This window comes from Leopardus geoffroyi, chromosome C3 (genome assembly GCF_018350155.1).
Source record: "Leopardus geoffroyi isolate Oge1 chromosome C3, O.geoffroyi_Oge1_pat1.0, whole genome shotgun sequence".
NCBI classification, from domain to species: domain Eukaryota; kingdom Metazoa; phylum Chordata; class Mammalia; order Carnivora; family Felidae; genus Leopardus; species Leopardus geoffroyi.
This window is the reverse complement of record NC_059338.1, coordinates 24,513,756-24,536,864: the sequence shown is the minus strand read 5'-3', so window position 1 is coordinate 24,536,864 and position 23,109 is coordinate 24,513,756. Positions and strand designations below refer to the sequence as shown.

The 23,109-nt window shown below is 36.4% G+C and overlaps 1 protein-coding gene across 11 annotated transcripts in view; it reads left to right on the top strand.

The window, feature by feature from the left end:
• The first annotated feature begins 2,162 nt into the window (after positions 1 to 2,162).
• KCNT2 (potassium sodium-activated channel subfamily T member 2) overlaps positions 2,163 to 23,109 on the top strand; it is a 363,773-nt gene continuing 342,826 nt past the window's right edge. For 10 of the 11 annotated variants that reach the window (XR_006706948.1, XR_006706947.1, XM_045456156.1 and 7 more), the window contains exon 1: positions 2,163 to 2,823. Coding sequence is in view for 8 of the 11 variants with exons in the window: in XM_045456156.1 (XP_045312112.1) it covers positions 2,729 to 2,823 (95 nt within the window). In the remaining 3 variants the exon portion in view is untranslated. The remainder of the gene's footprint in view (positions 2,824 to 23,109) is intronic. The other variant, XM_045456155.1, reaches the window with a different exon arrangement.

Below are 23,109 nucleotides of genomic sequence, written 5' to 3'. Positions count from 1 at the left end.
TAAATTTAGAAGTGTAAGTCTTCACTTTGACAACGTGAAGGCAAACAGAACATCAGTGTATCATTAATGGAGCAGTCTCCAACCGATCTGGCTTCAAATGGTACAGAGTCCCCTGTACCATTTGTATCCTGAACAGCTGGGCTATGGCAGTATTAGCTGAGCAGATTTTTACTTATTTCTTTATTTTTTTTTTCTTTATAGTGCATTTGCTTCCTCCTAAAATGTTATCTGGGCACTTGGAAGCCAAATAATTAAGACTGTGACAATAAAATAAGGGTGCACAGCTTTTCAAAAAGTATAATGTTGTGGCTTTACCCACTAACCTCCAGTTTCTCAGGAGTCTAACACTCAATAGCTAATTTTTTCTTTTTTAGTGCCTCTGAAGTCTGTTACTGCTATCAAATATTTTGGACTTATGCCAAATATATAAAGGCAGACTATTATAATAAAAATATTAACGTGGAATATTAAAAAAATAAAATTCATAGAGTAATCTTAATGGAAGATGGTAAGTTCCCAAATATAAATCAGATATTTAGTTTCCCCTCCCCCCCACCTGCCACAAACTAACAATGTAGTGACGTAATTTTCCCATTCTGCAAAGTGATTACCAAAGTTCATGCCAAAGAAACATAAACAAATGCATAATTCTGGGGCTACAGCAAATGTGTAAAAATATTAATATTCTAGGCTTAAAAGCCTTTAATGCATCTCAACACAGAGTCGCTGTGATTTTGCTATTTTCAAAGTACGTGTTAGAAAGATAAGCCAGAGGCAGGGGAGCAGGCCGGAATCTAGTAAGTACTAAAAGCAAAATACTCACAAGGGGTATGAAGTTTTCAGAGGAAGAAGGCACCATGATTTGCTGGAAGAATCAGGAAATCTAACAGAGGATGTGTCATTTGAGCTGGGTCTGCAAGAGTGTGCAGGATTTTGAAGACTGATACACAGGCTATGACCACTTTATTTCCACCGTGATTCCTCAGGTTTAGGTACTCATCCTATTTTATGTGATATTATCTTTTTTGCTGATTTCGTCTTGCATTTCCAACACTGTGTCTAAACCCTCCACTATGTGGAGAATTAATCATACCAAATTAACGATTGTCTCCTGAATAAACCAAACAGTTGTTTTTAAAATCACTTTGCCCTCCTCTTCCCATTCTCCCGGCTTGCTTCACTGCTTTCTTCCCTTAGGTAGGTTGCAAACGAGTATAGAAGGTTTGCTTCACTTTCAACGTCTTCCTGCACCCCTCCATGAATAAGTATGTTATCTCACTGAGATTTCCAAATCTCGTTACATGCTGTTTGATTACTGTGTCTCATACTGTATCACTTCATCTATAAGCTTGCTCCTCCAAGCAAAGCATGAGATTCTTGAGGGCACGGGGTGGGGGCGTGGGGGTGGTCTTCTGTGTCTTCAGGCCCAGTGCCTCTCAGGTGGTTAGGTACTGAGCGTCTGTGGGCACCCTAAAGAAATCAGTGCTAGGCGGAAGAACTGTATGCAGACCTAGGGCTTGTACAGGAAGGTTCTCATAAGCAGCAGCTGATACTGAAAAACCAACTCTGGACTCATGGGTTCACTTCTTCCTCTGACTGGGTGGGTCACTACGAGGGGCACTCCAAAGGCAAGGCCACGCAACCTGGAAGCCCACAGCAATACTAGCAGCAGCAACAGTAATGTAAGTGACACTGCTCCTAACATAATCCTCCATGCGTTTCCATGTGCTTTCCCAGCCATCATCTGAATGTTCCTCTTCAGCGGCCTAAAGTGGCCCTACATTCTTTTCCAGAATCCGGGAAACACCTTTCTTTCTTTCAGACCATGAGAGGGAAAAAAAAAAAAAAAAAAAAAAAAAAAGGACTTTCCTGGGACTGAGAGCGGGGATTCCCTCTCCACGAACGTGCACTCTCCACCACGCTCACCGGAGCTGAAGGCGAGCCCCGCGAAAGCGCGTGCGGCCCCTGGGAACACTCCCCACACCCGGCGGCCCCCGACTCCCAGAGAAGGGTCTCGAGCCCGGGAATCCTCTAATTAGGCTCGCCCCCATTGGTTGTCCCCAAGGCACCTCCGTGCCGTCACGGTGTTATGCTAATGAGGGGGAGTCTCATTGGCTCGGCCCCCGGCGGCAGCTGCGACGGCTCTGGCGGGGAGAGCCGGGTTGGCCGCGGCTGGGACCAAACGCACGGTCCCTCTCTCGCCGGCTCCTGGCTGTGCCGCGTGCACGCCCGCGCGGGGACCCGCTGCCGGGATTGCCCTCGGAGGAGGCTCCTCGACCCGCCTTTTAGGAAAGTGCCTCCCCAGCCTGCAGCGCGCACGCCCCCTCCCCTCTTTCTAGGCACCACGCGCTTTCGTTTTTGTTTTTTGTTTTTTTCCGCGAAGTAACTTTTGCATTCCCGCCTCCCCCGAGTCCTGGGGACCAGAGGCGGTGCCGAGCCTGGGGGCGGTTCCTTGGCAGCGTAGATTCTTGTCAGAGCCAGACTTTTTGCTCCTGGGCTCGGTTTGCATCATCCCCATCACACCCTCAGGAGAGAGGATCCAGCCCCCTTTCAGCCTCAGCTTCCGGCTCGGAGCGGACCCCTCCCCCTCCCAGGCCCCTTCCCCTTCCCCGTCCCTCTCCGGACCGCGCATCTTGCTAGTCCCCTCCCTCTACTCCGCAGAATTTTCTTTTTTCTCTCCCTCCACTCCTCTGTTCGTCGTTTTCTGTTTCCCACTCTTTGAGGAAGGATGGTTGATTTGGAGAGCGAAGTGCCTCCTCTGCCTCCCAGGTACAGGTTTCGGGATTTGCTGCTAGGGGACCAAGGATGGCAAAACGACGACAGGTAAGTGGTGCTGTGCAGTCTTGTTCTGTCAGTACAGCTGAAAAAGGGACAGAGATGGGGAGGCTGAAGAGGGAAGAGGAGACAAGAAAAAGGGAGCCACAGACGGGAGGAGAGAGGGAAAGGGACTCTTTGGTATGTCTCTCCATTTTGACTGTATTGAGCAGTTGCTGTAGACAAGGGACTCTTTGCCTTTTCACTTTCTTATCCTTGCAATGTATTTATTGCATTTATTTGGTACTTATTCTTTTGTCTATCTGTGCTTTCCTAGGGTGTGTATAAGGCTGCTACGAGAGGTACAATACATCCAAATGGCACGCAGTATCAGTGCCATATAATTTTCATTTTTTCCTTTTAGGTGTTGTTCCTCAAATTCAAAAATGTATTCAAGGTAATTGAAAAAGCACATAAGAAACTTAAAATCTCTTGCACCTGTTTACTAACTACTTGTCAGTGTTGTCTTGTTAAGGTGTTCACCTGCTGCTGGGAATTTTATACTCTTAACATCTGGAGTTGTAGGTAGACAGTTGTTTTAAATATGTAACAGGTAGTTAGGAAAAATGACGTTTTCAATTGAAAATATTCACTTTGAGCAGGTAACTGTGACTATGATTAATAATGGTGTTTGCATAACATGATCCAACCTTTTCATAATGAATGTGTTTTTAACCTAACTAGTATATATGTCACAAGATTAAAACTTAAGTTTCAAAACTAGAATATTCATTATCAGCAAAATACTGCTCTTGTGTTCTATCTATAGCATCACTGCTTTGCCTCGTCAAACTTCTGAAATTCCTCCGGCTATCTGATTCATTATTTGAAAGACACATTTTATGTTTCATTGAATTTAGTATTTTCTGGAAGTCATTTCATGTATCACATGCCATATATTTTTGTGTTTAAATAATCTGTGTATACTAACTAGGCTCTCTCAACTCAATTGAAATATTTCCTTGAAGTTTGGTATTAATATTCTATTTTAATTACATAAAGGATCCATTACTGGTCCTGTTCAAAATCTCCCCATTCAGCACTGGTTTTTTTCTCACCGTTTGAGCTTTCAATACCAACTTCTGACCATATGCACAGAGGCTTTTATATTAGGCATCAATTTTGGACTTCTTTGGTCTCGTATTAGTAATTTGAAAGGTTATGGATGTTTCTCAGAGGGTAATATTTCAATGCAATCTCTTAAAGGTAAAACATATATATATATATATTTGTTAGAAATTAAAAGAACAAATTCCAGTTTACCAGTATGCTTGGAAAGTAGGGTGTTCTGGTTGACTGAAGATAAGGACATGAATATTAAACAGATTGCAGTGTTAGTTGACTTTTAGATAAACTGTATTGGCCTAGTTTAAATGGCTTATCAAATGCACCATCGTGTTCATAGTGATTGATTCTGTATTTGTTACTTGAGGACCTTAGGATCATCATGTAGAATAGAAATCCCCATGGTGGAAAGCGTGAGATGGACTTAATTTCATAGAGAATATATTTTGGATTTGGTGGTGAGAGCGTTGTTTGTTTCTTAATATTGTATCCAAGGTAGAATTGTTCATGTGGCTCCCCTCATTTGTCTAAGGATGCTGAAGATATATTTCAGTAATTAATAATTTTGGTTAGTCGAATACTACCCAAGTAAGTCACTGCTATATTAAAAAAAGTTTTACACATTTAAAATATCTGTTATGATCAAAGTTTCTGCTAAGTTTAACTTAAAATCTGGGCCGTATTTACTATTAAAATGAAGTATTAAACATTAAAAAAATTGTTCATCCATTTGACTAGTTTTGTGGCTTCATGAAAACTTAATAGTTAGTTTTGGTTCCATTTGTTGTCCATCTTTGAAGACGAGATCCTTGGATTAATAGTGACTCAGCTTTCAATCCTTTGCTCATTTCTTCACTAGCTGAGTTGTCTTGGGTGAGTCATTCAGCCATTATGAGATTCAATAGTTTCTGTAAGGTACAGAACTAACACTTAGCACTAAGCACTGGCTTGTGTTATATGTTAACTACGCTAATAGTGTGTGTGTGTGTGTGTGTGTGTGTGTGTGTAAGGGCATATGTATGTATGTGTGTATGTATTTTGGAGACTAGGAAACTAAGTGTATGGGCAATTAAATACTTGTCTTGGTAATATATCTTATGAGTGAAAAGATGACACCGGGGCTCTGTTCTTTGCAACATTCCTCAGGAAGGTCCTCAATTCTTTCCATTTAAGTTGTCTGAAATTGTAAGAATAATTTTACAGCATCCAGCACAGTTTAGGTGCTCATTAAATGTTAGTTCCCTTCTTCACTTCCTATTTGCAGTATTCAATTATTTTTTAAATTTTTCTTCATAATCATTAATTAATATGCAGTAAGTAAGGTCATCTTTTTTTGTCTTTCATATGCTCATAAATTTCTCTTTGCAACTGAATCTGAGTAGCCTTCTTGTTTGACTCTGTTATCATGTGCTCAATTCCTATGGAGCTGAGGAGAAAGCACTCTTGCATGTAAGAATAGGTGGATGATTTATACCAATGGATACATTTAGTGTTTTGTCCATATTCTCTAGGCTATTTTCTATGAATAGTCTCTGCCTGAGGTTTTTTGTTTGCTTTTTCCCCCTGGTCTCAGAAATTCCCCAGGTCTTGGAGAACAAGCCAGAGGTGGCATTGAGTAAATAAGGAATTGTTAGATAAATACCTTAGCTTTCTAACTTCTTGGTTGGATAATTCTAAAGCATATTCTACACTGTGTCCAATGGGACTGAGCTCCAGTTGCCCACAGTGGCAATTGGTTTGATATTACAAGCTTTATTGGCTTTCTTCCCCCTCTCCCCTACTGGGGAGATCAATTCTGGGATCTGTTCCCAAATAAACTACTTATGCTCCAATCCTTAGCTCAAGATATGCACTGGGGGAATCTGAACCAAGGTGGGTATCTTTTCCATCTAGAGTAACATCCTAGAAATGGTGGAGGAATTAGCTGATGGGAAAGTAGACACTTTCTACCTTGCATTTCTTGTTAAGATTTTTAAATTAAGTCTTAGTAGGGCATGATTGATTGGAATGTGAAAATGAGTAAAGCATACTACTTTACCCCACAGATTTTCTGTAAACTAACCTTGGATACTTCACTTAAATTTATACTCTACCATCTTTTGGTAGGGAAAAACACACATGCTTAAGTGCATATGTAATGTACATGTGACGTGTATATGTGTGTGTGTGTATATATGTATAGACTTTGTGTGTGTGTATAAATGCCATTTTTATATAATTATGTCTCCCTGAATTGCATTCTGGTAACCTTTTCTGAGTAGGACATAAAAGAACCGAGTTAGACATAGCATTGTAGATAACTGCACATTTAGCACATGAATAACGTAAGACTCTGAGGCCATGAAATAAGTTTGAGAGTTGCTAAATGAGAACACTGCTAAAGCCTAGAGATATCTGTTGCAGGTATGCCTCACATTTATTTCTTTGGCATCTGAGTAAAATAAAAAAGTCTAATTCAGGTGGTCCGTGTGGTATTTCTTTAATGATCATTTATCCATTCAGCTAATATTTGACTACATGCTGCATCTCAGGGCCTTATCGAGTTAGGTTTTAGGAAGAATATAAGGAGGAATATGGAACAGTGCTTTGTCAGGTGTTCACAGATATAGGGATAAGCTCCCCTCACCCAAATATTGACAGTATTGTTTATGTTATGCTGTTTTTGCAGAATTTCAATTTTAAGACTGTCAAGAAGATCATGTACCCTTTGTAGATAGAATAGCCAGTGTTGGTTGGAAATAAAGTCCCTGTATTAGGGATGGCTCAAAGTGCTCAATATCATTCGAATCTAGTACTTAGGATACTTAGTATCTTCAAAGTTACTCTGTGATTAAAATATGACTAGAGACAGAATTTATCTGGTTTTATATGGAAGCCATTCTGTAATATGTAGAATTGTAGCAGTGTTATAATCTATTGTTTTCTGTTTTAATGTTTCTGTGATTCACAAAACAATAAAGATTTAGAATGTTCTCTTGCAGTTAAGGATTGGTAAATTTCAAGTTTTAAATGCTTTAAGACAGAACAAGTCTTCATCGTGACTTAATGTTAAAATTTGGAACACAATGCACTTGATGTGGATAAATTGTCATCACTGTTGATAAATTACTGTTAATGGACAATTCTTGTTGCAGTCATACAGGAGTAGGGCTTTTATTTAATTAACACCATTCAGTTTTCAAATATCTGTTCGGTTGTTTCAACTCCAGTCATTTTAAGTGTAACTTTCATATTTTATAGGTGGCAGTTAAAAGTGATGTAAGCAAGTCACCTAATGTATTGTAGTAATAATTGAAAATATAAAAGGATTTGACAAAGAGTGCAATCCAGTCAATTAATAGTTTAAGAAGTATTTATAAAATGGTGAAAATGTTTGGATAGCTTTTGGAGTATGTGTAATTTTAAATATCATACAGTGCAAGTATATTACTTTATATAATAAAATTGGAACAATGGATTTGGAATGGCACATTTATATAACCTACCAATTTTATTTCTCATAACAAAATTATATATTATTTTGAAAAGTAGTCGTTTGATATAAAGTACTTATTCTAAACTTGTAAGTTCAGGCCATTAAATACACTTTTAAAATATTTTGTGTTAGTAAAAAGGAATGAAATGTTATTTTTACTATTTGTATAGTGGAGTCAACTTTTCATATGCGGTATCTATAAAAATGGTTTAAGTATTATTAAGAGAATCTAGATAATGTTGTATTTCTTAGCACTATTATATTAAGGGAAATCTCCATGAATAAGGCAATAAAAAATTACCTACTACTGAAGTAGGTAGTGGTGAAAAATACTTTAGATTATATATGTATATATATATATATATAGTATAATATATACAATGCAGAGAAATATGCATTTTTAGTAATTTTTGTTTATCAATACTTACAGGAATTTTTTTTAATATAAAAAAGTATATGATTTTTTCCTTTTGACCTGATCTTATGAACTGAAATGTGGCTTTTCAGATTACATAGAATTTACTTTTTTTTATTTTTATTTTTTTTACATAAAATTTACTTTTAAAGTGTGATCCATTTACCGACTCTCATATATATATCCACTTTCTGTATATGCTTATGTGTTAATAACACCTGTTCTGTATTATACTTATAACTTTTCAGAGTACTTCTACATATAATAAGTCTTGAATAAGGGAGGTTGGGAGGTAGTAATTTCATTTTCTACGTAAGTTATTTGACGTTTTAAGGAGATTAAACTTTCTACTAAATAATTTCTCTATAGCTTCAAATTAGTCTTGAGGATAGATGCAAAAACATAATTCTTTATGGATGACCAGCAAAATGACTTCAGCTAACTTGTCTTATCAAAATTATTAACACACTTTCCCTCTTTTTTGTTAGTAATGTCATTCAGCTCTGCAAAAGTACGTTTGAAGGATAGTTGGAAAATAGTGCAGATGAAGGCTGAACACTTACAGCTTTTGTCTTCATTATTAGTACAAAATAAAAATTAACTAACAATGTATTTAGTCATAAGGTGTGACTGTAGCTTAGGCCATGCTTTTATTCTCTTGCTGTTAATAGTGAATGTGATAGTTTTATTGACTTTTCCAAATCATGTTCTTGTCTATTAAAATGTTTTTACATGTTCATAAATCACTTTGTCATTGGTGGTTAATTGTTTTTATTAGTGTATTTATGTATTCCCAACATTGTCTTAATTATGCACCATCCTTCTCTAAGTTACTTTTAGAAAATGAAATCTAACCAGTTGCTTTATGTATTTATAGTTTGAAATTAAATTAGCTTGGCCTCTTCTGAGCATATTTATTTATTTATTTTTAAGTTTGTTTGTTTGTTTATTTATTTAGTAAGTAATCTCTACATCCAACATGGAGCTCCAACTCATGACTCAGACCAAGAGTCACATGCTTTTCCCATTGAGCCAGCCAGGTGCTCTACATGAGCAATACTTAATACTTTAATCAAGATGTTTTTTAGAGATGCCTGGGCGCTCAGTTGCTTAAACATCAGACTCTTGATTTTGGCTCAGGTCATGATCTCATGGTGGGTGGTGGGTGAGTTCGAGCCCCGTGTTGGGCTCTGCACTGTGTCAGCATAGAGCCTGCTTGGAGTTCTCTTTCCTTCTCTCTCTGTCCCTACTCCGTTCATTTTCTCTCTCTCTCTCTCTCTCTCTCTCTCTCTCTCTCTCTCAGAATAAATAAATAAACTTAAAGAAATTAACAAAAATAAATTTTAAAAGATGTTTGTAAACTAATGCTTTTACTGAGTTTTAAGTTGCTAAATAAAAATAATCAAAATAATAGATGATGATCCAGAAAGACAATTACTTTTACTTTTTGACAAGCCTTGACTTGATATGGGTTATTTTTATTTTTTTTTAAATGGATCATGAAAACAACAATTCTCTTCACAAGGATCTTAATCATCAGATAGCAATAAAGTTGCAACGGAAGAGAAAATCACTTGGAGGACAGAGTGAAAAAGCAAAGGTGCATCTAGAGCACTGATCACATCTCATCCTCAGTACCAATTCAGGATTGGTTGTGTGGAACTGTAGAAAGTGAGATGTAAGTGAAGGTAGGGGATGTGGAGTCCTTTCGCATACTGAATGTACTGTTTCAGTAGGGTAGATATGGATAAGCAGGGCCGGAAATGTCTAATTTGCATATATCTCATGTGGCAGAGTGACCATGTGCTTGCTTACAGCAGATAAATAAAAACCCAGGCTCCATGAAGGCAAAGAAAGCACTGAAAATGGCATCAGATCCTTTGCATCTGATCATCTAGAAGCATAAGAGTGGATTCGAAATTTCTGACCTTGATTCCTCAGTAACTAGATAGAACTATAACAAGCCGACTTGTAAAGAGAATCTAAGATGTAGTATAATTTCAAGGGAAGGAGGAACCACTGCACATACTTGGAAAAATAAATCATTCATGTAAACAAATTCAGTGCACCAGTGGTATTAGATTTATTTGTTTCCTTTGGCTTAGAAATACAGATGGGTTTGGAGTTGGGAAGTGAGTCAGTTAGAGGCTGGAAAGCCCTAGTTGCCTGAAAGGAGTAGGGGGAAAATGCTCCTGAGTATAGGGGGGAAAGAGGACAGGGAGATTTCTTTCCACAGTTTTGTCTTGGATCGATCACATTTATCTTTACCTATTTGTGACAAATAGAAGCAGTGAAGGTAAACAGAAACAAACCCAGACTGTCAAGCTCAGCTTGTCTGTAGGGGACTGTGGCTGGCAGCAAGTCCCCCATTCTTTGACCTTTTCTTGTTTAGAGTCTTCACTGGGCTTCTCTTTGGGACTGTGCTTTAGTGCTCTGCACCATTGCAGTTATGACATGGCTTTAAAGAGTGAGAATTGTGTCCTCTGTGTATGCATTCCTTAAACTCAGAGTTGTATTACTTCCAATTTTCACAGTATGTAAATGTGTATAAGAAATGGATTTTGCATACAAAGCCAAAAAGCAGTGCATCTAAGAAATAAGGGACTGCTTGTTCTTGGCTTTCTTGTACTGGACTTTGCACAGAATCATAAAGATGAATTGTTATTACAGGGGCACACTTAGCCCATCTTGTAAATCACTGTGTGAATAGGGATAAGAGAGGATTAACACATTTCAACCTCATTTGACTCCCTGTGGGAAAACTTGTAGATTGTCCACATATTGCAGACAACCAGTTATTAACAACGGGGACCAGATGTGTAGTTTAATAATGGACAACCTGCTGTCTCGGGCCTGCCAAAAACTGAAATACCACTCGATTCCCTAGGAGTCACATAAGGTGATCAGTAAGCTGCACAAGTACCAGTGAAGAGTGATGGCAACGACTTTAGTCACTGCTGTAACATGTGGTGATTACATTGGCAAATTATAAAGGGGAGCTTTCAGTGTATACATTCTTTCTATTTCTTGCCTATCTCTCCACAGGGGTTCATGTGCCATTTCACCTATTTCTGCTGAAAATACAGAAGATCAAGTGAAAACCAATGGTACTGAACTAGTAGTTATATAGGCAGGGAACATTTATCAAGAGCTTAATGTATGCCACACACTGTTCTAAGCATGTTACATGTATTATTTCATTTAATCTTCACACCAGCTCTGAGGAACTCTGTTCTTTGCCCCTTTTTATGGATGAATTATCTGAGGCACAGAAATGTATAGCTTGTTCTAAGTTACATAATCACAAAAGGTAGAATCAGAATCTAATTATTATGCCTGTCAACTATGTTTAGAATGTAAACAGATGTGATTTAATGCTATTAAATAACAGGACAAAATACAAACAAATGTAAATGCTTTTAAAGGTAGAAAAAAGTCATATAGCATCTCGATCCCTCTGGGCCCCATATTACAATAGTTAACTCAAAAGAAAAGCTATGGAATTTTCAAAGTTGGTAATATTTTCTGGGAGAAAATAAGTTCTTTTCTTTAAATGGAAAGCATTGTTCTTTTGATAGTCTGGAGAGAGTGGATTAAAATAAGAAATTAGTAAAACAACTAAAACAGATTTTATTTGTTTAAACAAAGTATAGATGAATCAAAAAGGCATCATATATGGTCATATAATTAACTTACTAATATTCTTAAACTGTTCACTTTAGAAGGTTTGGTCAAGGTCATCCATTTCCCATAGCTCTTTGTTAACTTTAGTTAATCTACAATTGTCTTTCTTTAGATTTGGGTGGATGTTTTGTTTGTTTTTTGTATGTTCCTTAGTAGAACATTGGAGTTTCTTACTTACACACTTCTACTGTTTAAGGTATTTGTACATGGATGAAATTCATTTTTCTCAGCCACTCTTCTGGTGATAATGAAAACTATCCCTATGGGGGCACCTGGGTGACTCAGTTGGTTGAGTGTCCGACTCTTGGTTTCAGCTCAGGTCATGATCTCACAATTTTGTGGGTTCAAGCCCCACATCGGGCTCTGTGCTGGTAGTGCAAAGCCTTGTTGGGATTCTCTGTCTCCCTCTGTCTCTCTGCCCCTCCCCCACTTGCACTCTCTGTCTCTCTGTCTCTCCCTCTCAAAATAAATAAATAAACTTAAAAAATTAAAAAAACCCCTCTCGCTATGGTTTAAATGGGGGTAATGTGAAATTACTGACTGTGAGTTTAACACGTAACCCTACCTATTAGTTTCATCTATTCCAAAGAAAATTTGCAATGGTTCATATAAATACATGCAATAGGATAAAATAAATTGAAAATACAGCAGAGAGAAAAGATAATAAGGGGGAAAAAACAAATCAGGTGTAGAGTTGATACACAATGTGAATTCTATGAGTTCCTATATTGTTACTGGAGATGGACCTCAAAATTAGCCAGAGCAGAGAAGACATGATCAGTTGCCTAAGATGAGAAATAAACTAGTAGTTCAAGAGAAATACAACTTTACTTGGTGTGCAGGCTGAAAAGACATTGCTCCCGTGGATCTTCAGTTAGTGTGCACTATCCTCATTCTCTCTCCTATCATAAAAGAATAGCAAGTTTCATAAGACTTTTGTAATGTCTTTATTGCCAGGTCCTGATATAATTAGAAAGAATTACTCACTTGAAGTAGATTTGCAGGACACTCATAAATGTATTTCAGTTATGTCTTGTAGGACAATAAAGGGAACACTTGAGATTACTGATGGATTATGAGCCTTTCTTGTATCTTTAAAATTTTTTTAGTCTCATACTACTCAAAGTGATCTATAGGTTCAGTGCATTCCTTTTCAATACACCAATAGTGTTTTTCACAGAACTAGAACCAAGAATCCTAAAATGTATGTGAAAGACCTTGTGTAACCAAAGCAACTTTGAGAAAGAATAACAAAGCTGGAGGTATCACAATTCCAGATTTCAGGATATGCTACAGAGCTATAGTAATCAAAACAATATGGTACAGGCACAAAAATAGACACATAGATCCATGGAACAGGACGGAAGGTCTGGAAATAAACCAGCACATATGTGGTCAGTTAATCAACTGCAAAAGAGGTAAAGATACCAAATAAGGAAAAGATAGTCTCTTTAATAAATGTTGGGAAAACTGGACAGCTACATGCAAAAGAATGAAACTTGGCCACTCTCTTATACAATACACGACAATAAACTCAAAATGGATCAAAGACCTAAATGTAGGACCTGAAACCATAAAACTCCTAAAAGAAAACATAAGTAGCAATCACTTGGACTTTGCTCTTAGCAACATTTTTCTGAATAAGTCTCCTAAGGCAAAGGAAAAAAAAAAGCAAAAACAGTCTACATTAAACTGAAAATCTTTTGCACAGTGAAGGAAACCCATCAACAGAATGAAAAGGAAGCCTACTGAATGGGAGAATATATTTGTAGACTGTATATCCAATAAGGGGTTGCTATTCAAAACATATAAAGAACTCGTACAAGTCAATACCAAGGAAACCCAGATAATCCAATTAAAAAATGGGCAGAGGGCCTGAACAGACATTTTCCCAAAGAAGACATACAGTTGGCCAACACAGACGCAGAAAAAGATGCTCAACATCACCAATTGTCAGGGAAATGCAAATGAAACGAGATACCACCTCACACCAGTCAGATATACAGTATCAAAATGACAAGAAATTACAAATGCTGGTGAGGATGTGGAGAAGGAGGAACCTCATGCACTGTTTGTCAAATGGAAGTTGGCGCAGCCACTGTGGAAAAATTGAAAATAGAAATACCATATGATCCAGTAATTCCACTACTGGGTATTTACCCAAATAAAATGAAAACACTAATGCACCCCTATGTTTATGGCAGATACGGAAGAAAGCTAAGTGCCTATCACTAGGTAAATGGATAAAGTTAAACACACACACACACACACACACACACACTATAATGTTAACCATATAAAAGAATGAAATCTTGTCATTTGTGACAACATGGATAGACCTAGAGGGTATTAAGCTAAGTGAAATAAGTCAGAGAAAGACAAATATCATATGATTTCACTTATATGTGGAATCTAAAAAACCAAATAAAAAAAGAAACAGACTCATAAATACAGGGAGCATCCTGGTGGTTGCTGTAGGGGAATGGGAGGGCAAGTGGAATAGGTGAAGGGGATTAAGAGGTACAAATTTCCAGTTATAAAATAAATCATAGGGATGAAAAGTACAGCATAGGGAGTATCATCAATAATACTCTAATGTATGGTGATAGATGGTAACTACACTTATCACGATGAGCATTGAATAATGTATGAAATTGATGAATCACTATGTTGTACACTTGAAACTAATATGACATTGTATGTCAACTAAATTTCAATTAAAAAAAAAAAGATTCACATTAACAAAATGGGGAGGGCATCAAAACCAAACTTGGTCTATTTCATGATAGTGTTTTTTTTTTTTTTTTTTGTTTTTCAACGTTTATTTATTTTTGGGACAGAGAGAGACAGAGCATGAACGGGGGAGGGGCAGAGAGAGAGGGAGACACAGAATCGGAAACAGGCTCCAGGCTCTGAGCCATCAGCCCAGAGCCCGACGCGGGGCTCGAACTCACGGACAGCGAGATCGTGACCTGGCTGAAGTCGGACGCTTAACCGACTGCGCCACCCAGGCGCCCCAGATTTCATGATAGTTTTAAAAACATGAATGCATTCACTAAACTAAATTTAGTTAACTAAAAAAAAAAACCCCAAACTTTAAAAAATATAAATGACTTTGATTAATAAATAAGAATGCAGGGAGTTTAGAGTTGATATTCCATGTTGTGCACCTGAGTGCACATTGTCAGTAGAGGCCAGGATGGACATAGCTTTATGGAGAGTCTACAAAGATTCTAACCAAAGCATAAGACTGAATTGTGGTCACTCTCACCTCCTAACAGACACTGGATTGTTTCTTTTCACACAAATGCCTATGGTAAATACCATAGTATTTAACATTCCGTTAAGAGTTTGTAAGTATCCTGAATTTACTTATGGATTTATATATATACATACATATATATATATATATATATATGTATATATATAAAGTGCATAATTATAAAGCAGACTTCTGGTTGCTAAGTAATTGATAAAATGTAACCCCAAACTACATATTTTTTCAATTTACCCATCACCACCAATCTCACTATAATCTCCCTGAGTTCTCCATTTCACAACTTGGCAGTGGTTTTGTATTTTTCTTTTTGAGCTCACTTTTCCTAAATGCTTGATCTCCATTTCTTCTCGTGCTTCATTGTTTGGAGTCTGTTCTATGCACCCCACTTCTAACAATGTTCCATCGCCAGTTCAATCCCCACTTAACCCTCGTATCTTTATCATAGTCTTCTTGAACGTGGTTTTAACATACAGCTGTGTTTTAAAACCTATGCTATGTCACTAAGGCTTATCCTATGAAATTTAAGCCACCGAGTTCAGTACTCAGTGATCTTCATTAATTGATTCCTTCATTATTTTTTCCTAAACTACCTTTTAGAACTTAATCAGTGTCATTATTCACAGAAATCACCCCTTGCCTCACATGCTAATGGCTGCTGACATGCTTGTATCATACTATGACCTGACGCTGTACTCAATCTCTTCCTGTTCACGTCATCCCCTTTTTCATGACTGTACCCTGAATTAGACACAAAGCCAGAGTTACTAAAAACATTTTCCAAATCAGGCTTTTCAGTATATTTTGCTTATTTTTTTAAAAGTCTGCATATTTTTCTGTTGTTTTGCAATTACTCATGTCATTTCAGGTTTAACATATATCTTTCTAGGGAAAGAGCTGTGTCTTCAGTTCATTTTGGATCCTCTTATATAGTAACACAAGCGGTTTACACAAAGACTTCCAAAATATCAATTCTGTAAAGTACTTTTAAAAGGAAAGAAAGTCACAGTTTTGAATATGTAAGTGTACCACTTATATACATATATACATTATTATAGTAAAAATAGAGGTCACTTAAATTTGAGACTTCTTTTCCTTCATGGAAAAAAAAGTAGTTTTTTAAAGCTTATTCTAAAGCCAGGTCTGGTAGTTTGACTTGAAAATGCCTTTTCTACATCTAGTTTGATATTCACAAGGAGCTTTCCTTTGGAAATGGCAAAGCAGAATGTGCTTCAGTCCATAATTCATACTGTGACAGTTCAAATGACTGTTAAAGTGAATTCTGAAATTTGCATGGGGAACAGCTCTGTGAAAGCCATCAATCTGCGTGACAGCCAGCAGTGCCATCGTCCAAGGGACTTGTGGAGGTGTGAAAGATCAACTCATCTCCTGTTCACTTAGGTAGTGGTAATAATACTTATATAATTGGGATGAACAGAAGGGGGGCTTTTTTTTTGGTCTTAAATCTTATAAAAATTTTGTTCTTATTGAGGAACAGTGCTTACACTAGTTTACAGTGTATTTAATTTTGCGGTGTTAACATGAATAGGATGATTTTCTGGAGGAATAAAAACGTGAGATGTAGCAGTGACAGTTATCTAAGCATGTTCTGAGTCCTTGAATAGAAGGCACGTGATTCTAAAACATGTATATTCCTGTTATTACTCTCTTTCCTAAGTCAGATCCTTACCTATTTGTTTTTGTCACATGGAATGACCACTTTTGATTTAACTTCACTCCTCCTTTTCAGTGCTAGAAAGAAGCTTGTCAGACATCTCTTTACACTTGCAGCTTTACTGCCACATGGAAGGTAGGAGAGAGACAAATTCTAATCACTTACAGAATTATATAATTAAAAGTATGCTTAAAAAAGACTAATTAAAACATTCATTATAAAGTTGTTCTGACTTGCTGATTCTATTCCTTCTGCAACATATTCCAAGTAATGTCTCCTTTTAGTAAATTCACATAGTGAAGTGAGGGGAAGCTCCCTTTATGCCTCCCAAATTGTGTTCAATTGAACTTACTTCTGCTACCAGTGAGGCGTGATGATGTATGAGAAATATTTGAATGATGTGATCCCACGCTCACAGTATCCTTGAGCTGGTATTGTGTTGGAGGGATAAGACTTACAAAGTAACTACTATATAAATTAGAACATGGTACATCAGTATTATGGGAGTTTTGGAAAAGCTTCTTGGAGAGTTCTAGGGAGAAAGTAAATTTTATATATTAGGATTCATTTATTAGAAATAAAGTAGTAATGGCTAGCACAGAGGTTCAGTGGGTCTTCCACAGGGCATATTCTAGGAAAACATGCAGTTATAAGACTAATTTGGAAACTATCGGACACATGAGGATCAGTAATGGATATTAATAGTTTTGGGGGAAAGATTGTAGGAGACTTGTATTGCCAAGTGAAAGAGTTTGTTTGTTTGTTTTTTTGTAGACTTTGGAGAATTGTTGAGCAGCTTTAAATAAGTGGTATAAAAATTGTAGCTTCAGTGGAATTATTACTTTGGAACTATGTGTAAGGGTTCAGAAGAAAAAAAGTGGGGAGATTAAACTTGTTAATGGGCTAAAAGAGATAGAACAGGGATAATGAAAATTGATAAAAATATCCAATAGAAAACTTTGGAAGTATCATTAACAAATTTGAGAATGAGTTAGGGCGAAGAATATCAATGTCTTGAAATGAGAAGAAATACAAAAAAGTGTCATGTTCATTCAATACAGTTTGATATTACATATTTGGATTATAAATTCTAGGAGGCAAAATTCTAGTGTGTAGTATCTAATTATGCCTTGCAAAGCATCCAAGAAAGGTACGATTTAGTATACACACTTTTGTTATTGATCAAATGTAATTCAATCCAACAAGCAATAGTTAAGCCCTGACCATGAGTTGTGGTATGTGCTAATATCTCTGAAAACAAAGAATAAGATGTTGCCAACCTTCATTTATCTCAGAAAGGGAAGAAGGACAAATAACAAATAATTATTGTATAGCATACTATATTAGGAATAATATAAGTTTTGAACAAATTATGAAGTTAGCACGGAAGAAGAACGATTATGTGATGGTATTCTGTACGCATAATATGTACACGTAAAAGCTACTACATTGTATTTTGACCTTTTAAAATTTATTGTTTTTGGATTCTTTACAACATGACTAGAAAGGTAAAGCAATCCCACATGCATTTTATAGGTAGAAACTCAACTAAAAAGAACTTAAATACCCAGCACAAATAGCAGAAATTCTCTACTGATTCTTGTAATTGCAAATTATAGAAAAGCACTCTAAGATAATCTTAATAATTAATACACTCTAAAAACAAGAATTCTGGGGCTAGAGTAGTTTCAGGGTTGGCTTTAGAACCCAGGATATTTCCATTTTACCCTTGACATCCCCTGACAGATGTTACTTATTTATCTTCGGCACTGTTACCCCTTAGTCCCGGAAGGGCTGTTCTAGTTCCAAGTATGGTATACAGTGACAAAGTCCAGAGGTGGACAAAAGAATTGTCCTTGTCTTATACCCTTATTTAAAGTGAGAAAATTCAGTGCCAGAAGCATTGCAACAGATTTACTCTCATGTGCTATTGAATAGAATTGGTTTTGTGTCATGCCCATGCCCAAATAAAACCATGGTGAGTGTAATGAGACCAGTATGAATAGCTTAGAACACTTTCATTCAACCTCTGGGACTGGAGGTAAACTCAGCCTCCTTGAAATAACTCTGCCACTTCTAGATAAATGAACAAAATCAGAATTGTTTATGGAAGAAAAATGTGTGTGCGTGTGTTTAGGTAGGTGAGGAGGGATGCAGGTTGGGCAAGAGATGATAGCTATCATGAGGTAGGGAACCCATTGTTGTAATTTCAAGTATAATTTTAACTTAGAGTATACTTTTTAAAACATATGATAGTTTTCCTTCACTTTTGAGCGGCTTTCAGAGGAAATTATAATTTCTCCTGGTATTCTAAGTCTCTTGATAAACAGAATGGCTCAACATGTGAGTGCTCTCAAATTCCCTTAAGGAAATTGTAATGTAATATACACTACCTCAACTTGTAACTGGGTCCTTTGGAAAATGGTAAGTCACTCTGAATTGCCTCTGTGGTACATTGATTAATGGATCTCAAGAACGCAAATCTTTTAACAAAATCAGCATTTAATTGTATATGTGTTAAGGAAGTTTTGGTATTTTCAGTGCTGGGTAGTAGATGATAGGAAGGGAATATGTGTATAAGCTATAGCTGAGGTGAAATCTTCCTTACTGGCAAGTGACTTAGAAGCAGCAACTTTGTTTTACCTAGAAATTTTAAAGTAGATCAGCCATCAGGATTATGAGTAATGGAACATTCAGGTTCCTAACTGAAAAGTCATTCTTTATCTGGGAGAGCATGTCCCACATTATCAGAAGATCATGGAAGAAAACCCTGAAGGTCCTGCCAGGTTATGGGGGTAGCAGGAGGTCCAAGCTCCAGAGGAGGAGGTGGTGGTGGGGGGCTAGGGCCGTCTTCTAAAACCTGGCCTGTATCCCAGAGACTGTGGCACTATATTTCTGTCTTATAATCAGCCATTAAATCAGACAAGTGTAATTTGTCCTGCTCGTTAATAAATATATTATCTGGCAGTAGCAGGTATCTGTTGATTACTTAAAGCAGATTGTGGGAATTTTATATAATCTTCCCTCTTCCTCTCCCCTGCTGTCCTTTTATATTTTTTGCTGGTTTGGCATATTTAAAATGGATTATGTGAAAGGTCATAACCAAGTGTGGGGAGAGGTAAAGCTGGACTAGTATTATATACTTAGTTTTATTCCTTTTAATTTCTATTTTAACATTTTAGTGATTTCCCCACGTCTAGAGGGCTATGCCGTTTTTAAAACAACAATGGCTACAAAAATGCTTTCTCTGGTATTGGAATGAGGAAATCAAGAGGAATGTCAGTGTTATTTTATTTAAAAAAATAGCTATGGAAAGAGCCCAAATGTCCATCAACTGATGAATGGATTAAGATATATCTATATATCTATGTATCTATATCTATATCTATCTATATCTATATAGATATAGATATAGATATAGATATATAGATATATACACACACACAAAATGGATCTATATCTATATCTATATCTATGTCTAAATCTATATCTGTATCTATATCTATATCTATAGATATACATATAGATATAGATATAGATATATAGATATATACACACACACAAAATGGAATACCACTCTGAGATGAAAAAGAATGAAATCCTACCATTTGCAACAACATGGATAGAACTGGAGGGTATAAGGCTAAGTGAAAGAAGTCAGTCAGAGAAAGACAGGTATCATATGATTTCACTCATAGTGGAATTTGAGAAACTTAACAAATGATCATAGGGGAAGGGAAGGAAAAATAAGATTAAAACAGAGAGGGAGGCAAACCATAAGAGACTCTCAAATACAGAGAACAAACTGAGGATTGATGGGGATGGATGGGCAGAGGGTGGGGAAAATAGGTGATGGGCATTAAGGAGGGCACTTGTTGGGATGAGCCCTGGGTGTTATATATAAGTGATGAATCACTGGATTCTACTCCTGAAGCCAAGACTACACTGTATGTTAGCTAACTTGAGGATTAAAAAAATAGCTTATAGGAGCTATTATAAATAGTTTATAGGAGCACATCCTAGGTAATGCTTAGTAAAAATTGATTTAAATATTTATATGCCTTAAAGAGCTCTTTTAATGAAATGGGATTAGTATGGTAGGTTATAAATTCAATAGCTGACACAATGAAAGAAATAGACTGTTAGATCTATTCAAAACGTCTATAGAGATTCAAGAATATTAAAAATATGCATGAGTAGCCAAATATAATAAGTGTTAATGAATATACTAAGTGTCACAAATATATATGATTTTATAAGGAAGGAGCAGCTTCAAGATTGAGCATGATGGGGTGGTCTCAGAAGGGTTGGTGTGTGCTTGGATGGACAACCCAAAGATAGCTAGTTTTACAACTAGTTTTATAACAAAAACAAGGCAGGATGTTATATTTAAGCTTATTTGAAAATTCAGTTGCTAATAAATTTATCAAATTTTATCTTTTATTTTAAAAATCAAGTTTTGGTCTTTAATACTTCTAGAGTACAAATACTATGCTAAATAGTTTTTTTTTTTTTGGAGAACACTTTAATGCAGTTAGGACATTTTAATGAGCACATAAAATCTTTGACTATTTACTTATACACATATACACATTTATTTTGTACATGTTGACTTTCAGGGTTATGTTTACAGGAACGGGGTTATACCAGAGAAGATACAGTTTTGTTAACTGTTGTTTTCTGGAACATATTGTTAAGTGCATCTGCTTAAATCTGTTACATGAAATGTATCTTTAAGTAGGTTCTGAAACAAGAGTACTTATGATTGTATAGTATGCCATAATATGAATGTATTATATTTATTTACTTAGGTATTATTGTTGTTAGACATTTAGATTGCTTTCACGCTGATATACTTTTTTCCTCTAAATGTTTATAGCGGGGTGCCTGGCTGGCTTAGTCAGTTGAGTGTTTGATTCATGGTTTCTGTTTAGGTCATGATCCCAGGGTCTTGGGATGGACCCCCATGTTGGGCTCCACACTGAGCATGGATCCTACTTGGGATTCTCTCTCTCTCTCTCTCTCTCTCTCTCTCTCTCTCTCTTTCTCCCTCTGCTCCTCTCCACCACTCACATGCATGTGCTCTGTCAAATAAATAAATAGATATATAACTAAATAAATCCTTAATAGTCATCTCTAAGCCCCTGCTGATGATTTTCCTAAAATAAAAACTTAAGTATGGGATTACTCTGTCAATGAATAAGACCATTTTATGGCTTTTAATGAATATTTCTATATTGCATTGCAGAAATATATTTTAGTTTCCATGTTCAATAATCCATGTATTATTATTTATTGATTTATTAAAATTTTTTTTGACGTTTATTCATTTTTGAGAGGCTGAGAGAGACAGAGTGTGAGCAGGGGAGGGACAGAGAGACAGGGAGATACAGAATCCTGAAGCAGGCTCCAGGCTCTGCGCTGTCAGCACAGAGCCTGATGCAGGGCTTGAACCCACAAACTGTGAGATCATGATCTGAGCCAAAGTTAGACCCTTAACAACTGAGCCACCCATGCTCCCCAGTGGTGCCTATACTTATACAGATTCTAGATCATTTTAAAATACAAGTTTACAACATGATAGACTAGAGAGCTCTATATTAGTCCTTTTACCTTTCCTTGTGAATCATCTGTCTTACCGTATATTTACTTTCTGTGTGTATTTTCCTTGTCTTATTATGTATTTGTATCATTGGCAAAACAGAAGCAAAAAAGAAAAAAAAAAACAAGGAAATTGACCTATCAGTACATGTATTAGCAACAGCAATAAAAGCACCTGCTTTTTAAAAATGTCAAAATGCTTACAATAAGAATGTTTTCGTTTGCTAATAAAATCTCTATTTTTACTGTGTGCTGCTAAGGAAAAAAAAAAAACCAAGGAAAAAGATGAACAAATCACACCTATACCTTACCCTCTAGGAAAAGCTGATGATGTACATGAATAATATTCAGGTTTTATTATTTCAAATAAATCATCACATTTTTGGCATACTGTACCCAAGACAATAGGGCAGTAGCTTTTAGTTTAAATGTTTTATTTGTTTTCTGTTTTTTTTTCCTGTCTATTTAACCCATGTTCAAATACTACCCCTGCAGAATTTGAGCTGCAAAAGTTGATATTCAAAGCCACTCTCTCTTGAAATGGCAGTTTAGTTTAATAAGAAGAGAATTTGTCCTATCCTGACTCAGCTGACAGGAAAAGTTGTTTAAAGTATTGATTATGATGATGATGATTATGATGATAGTAATTTTTCCACACTATCTTATCAAGGCAAGAGTCAGCCAGGCATTGAGCCAGAGAGCTTTACTGCTTTTGAAGAGATGTAGTCATTTTTCTCTAGAATGAATTAAATAGTTGGGAGCAGTGGAGCACGTCAGTATGTCAAAACAGAGTAATTTGAACTGTCTTAGCTTTGTAGTGGACCTTTATTTTATTTTATTTTTTATTATGTTACACTTACCTAGGCCACTGGATAGTCCATTTAGTTCTAAAAGCAAATATCAAGGAGCTGGTATTACATGTTCTGTGGGTCATTTGTGACACTTCTTTTCATTAAAACGGTAGATTAGAATTTAAATGGAAAATTAAAATAAATTTTCGGTATTGAATATTTATGTAAACATGTCTATAAATTATTATAATTAAAGCCTACAGAGATAAATCTTATAAGCATCCACCTGAATTAAGACTCTGAGATGAAAAC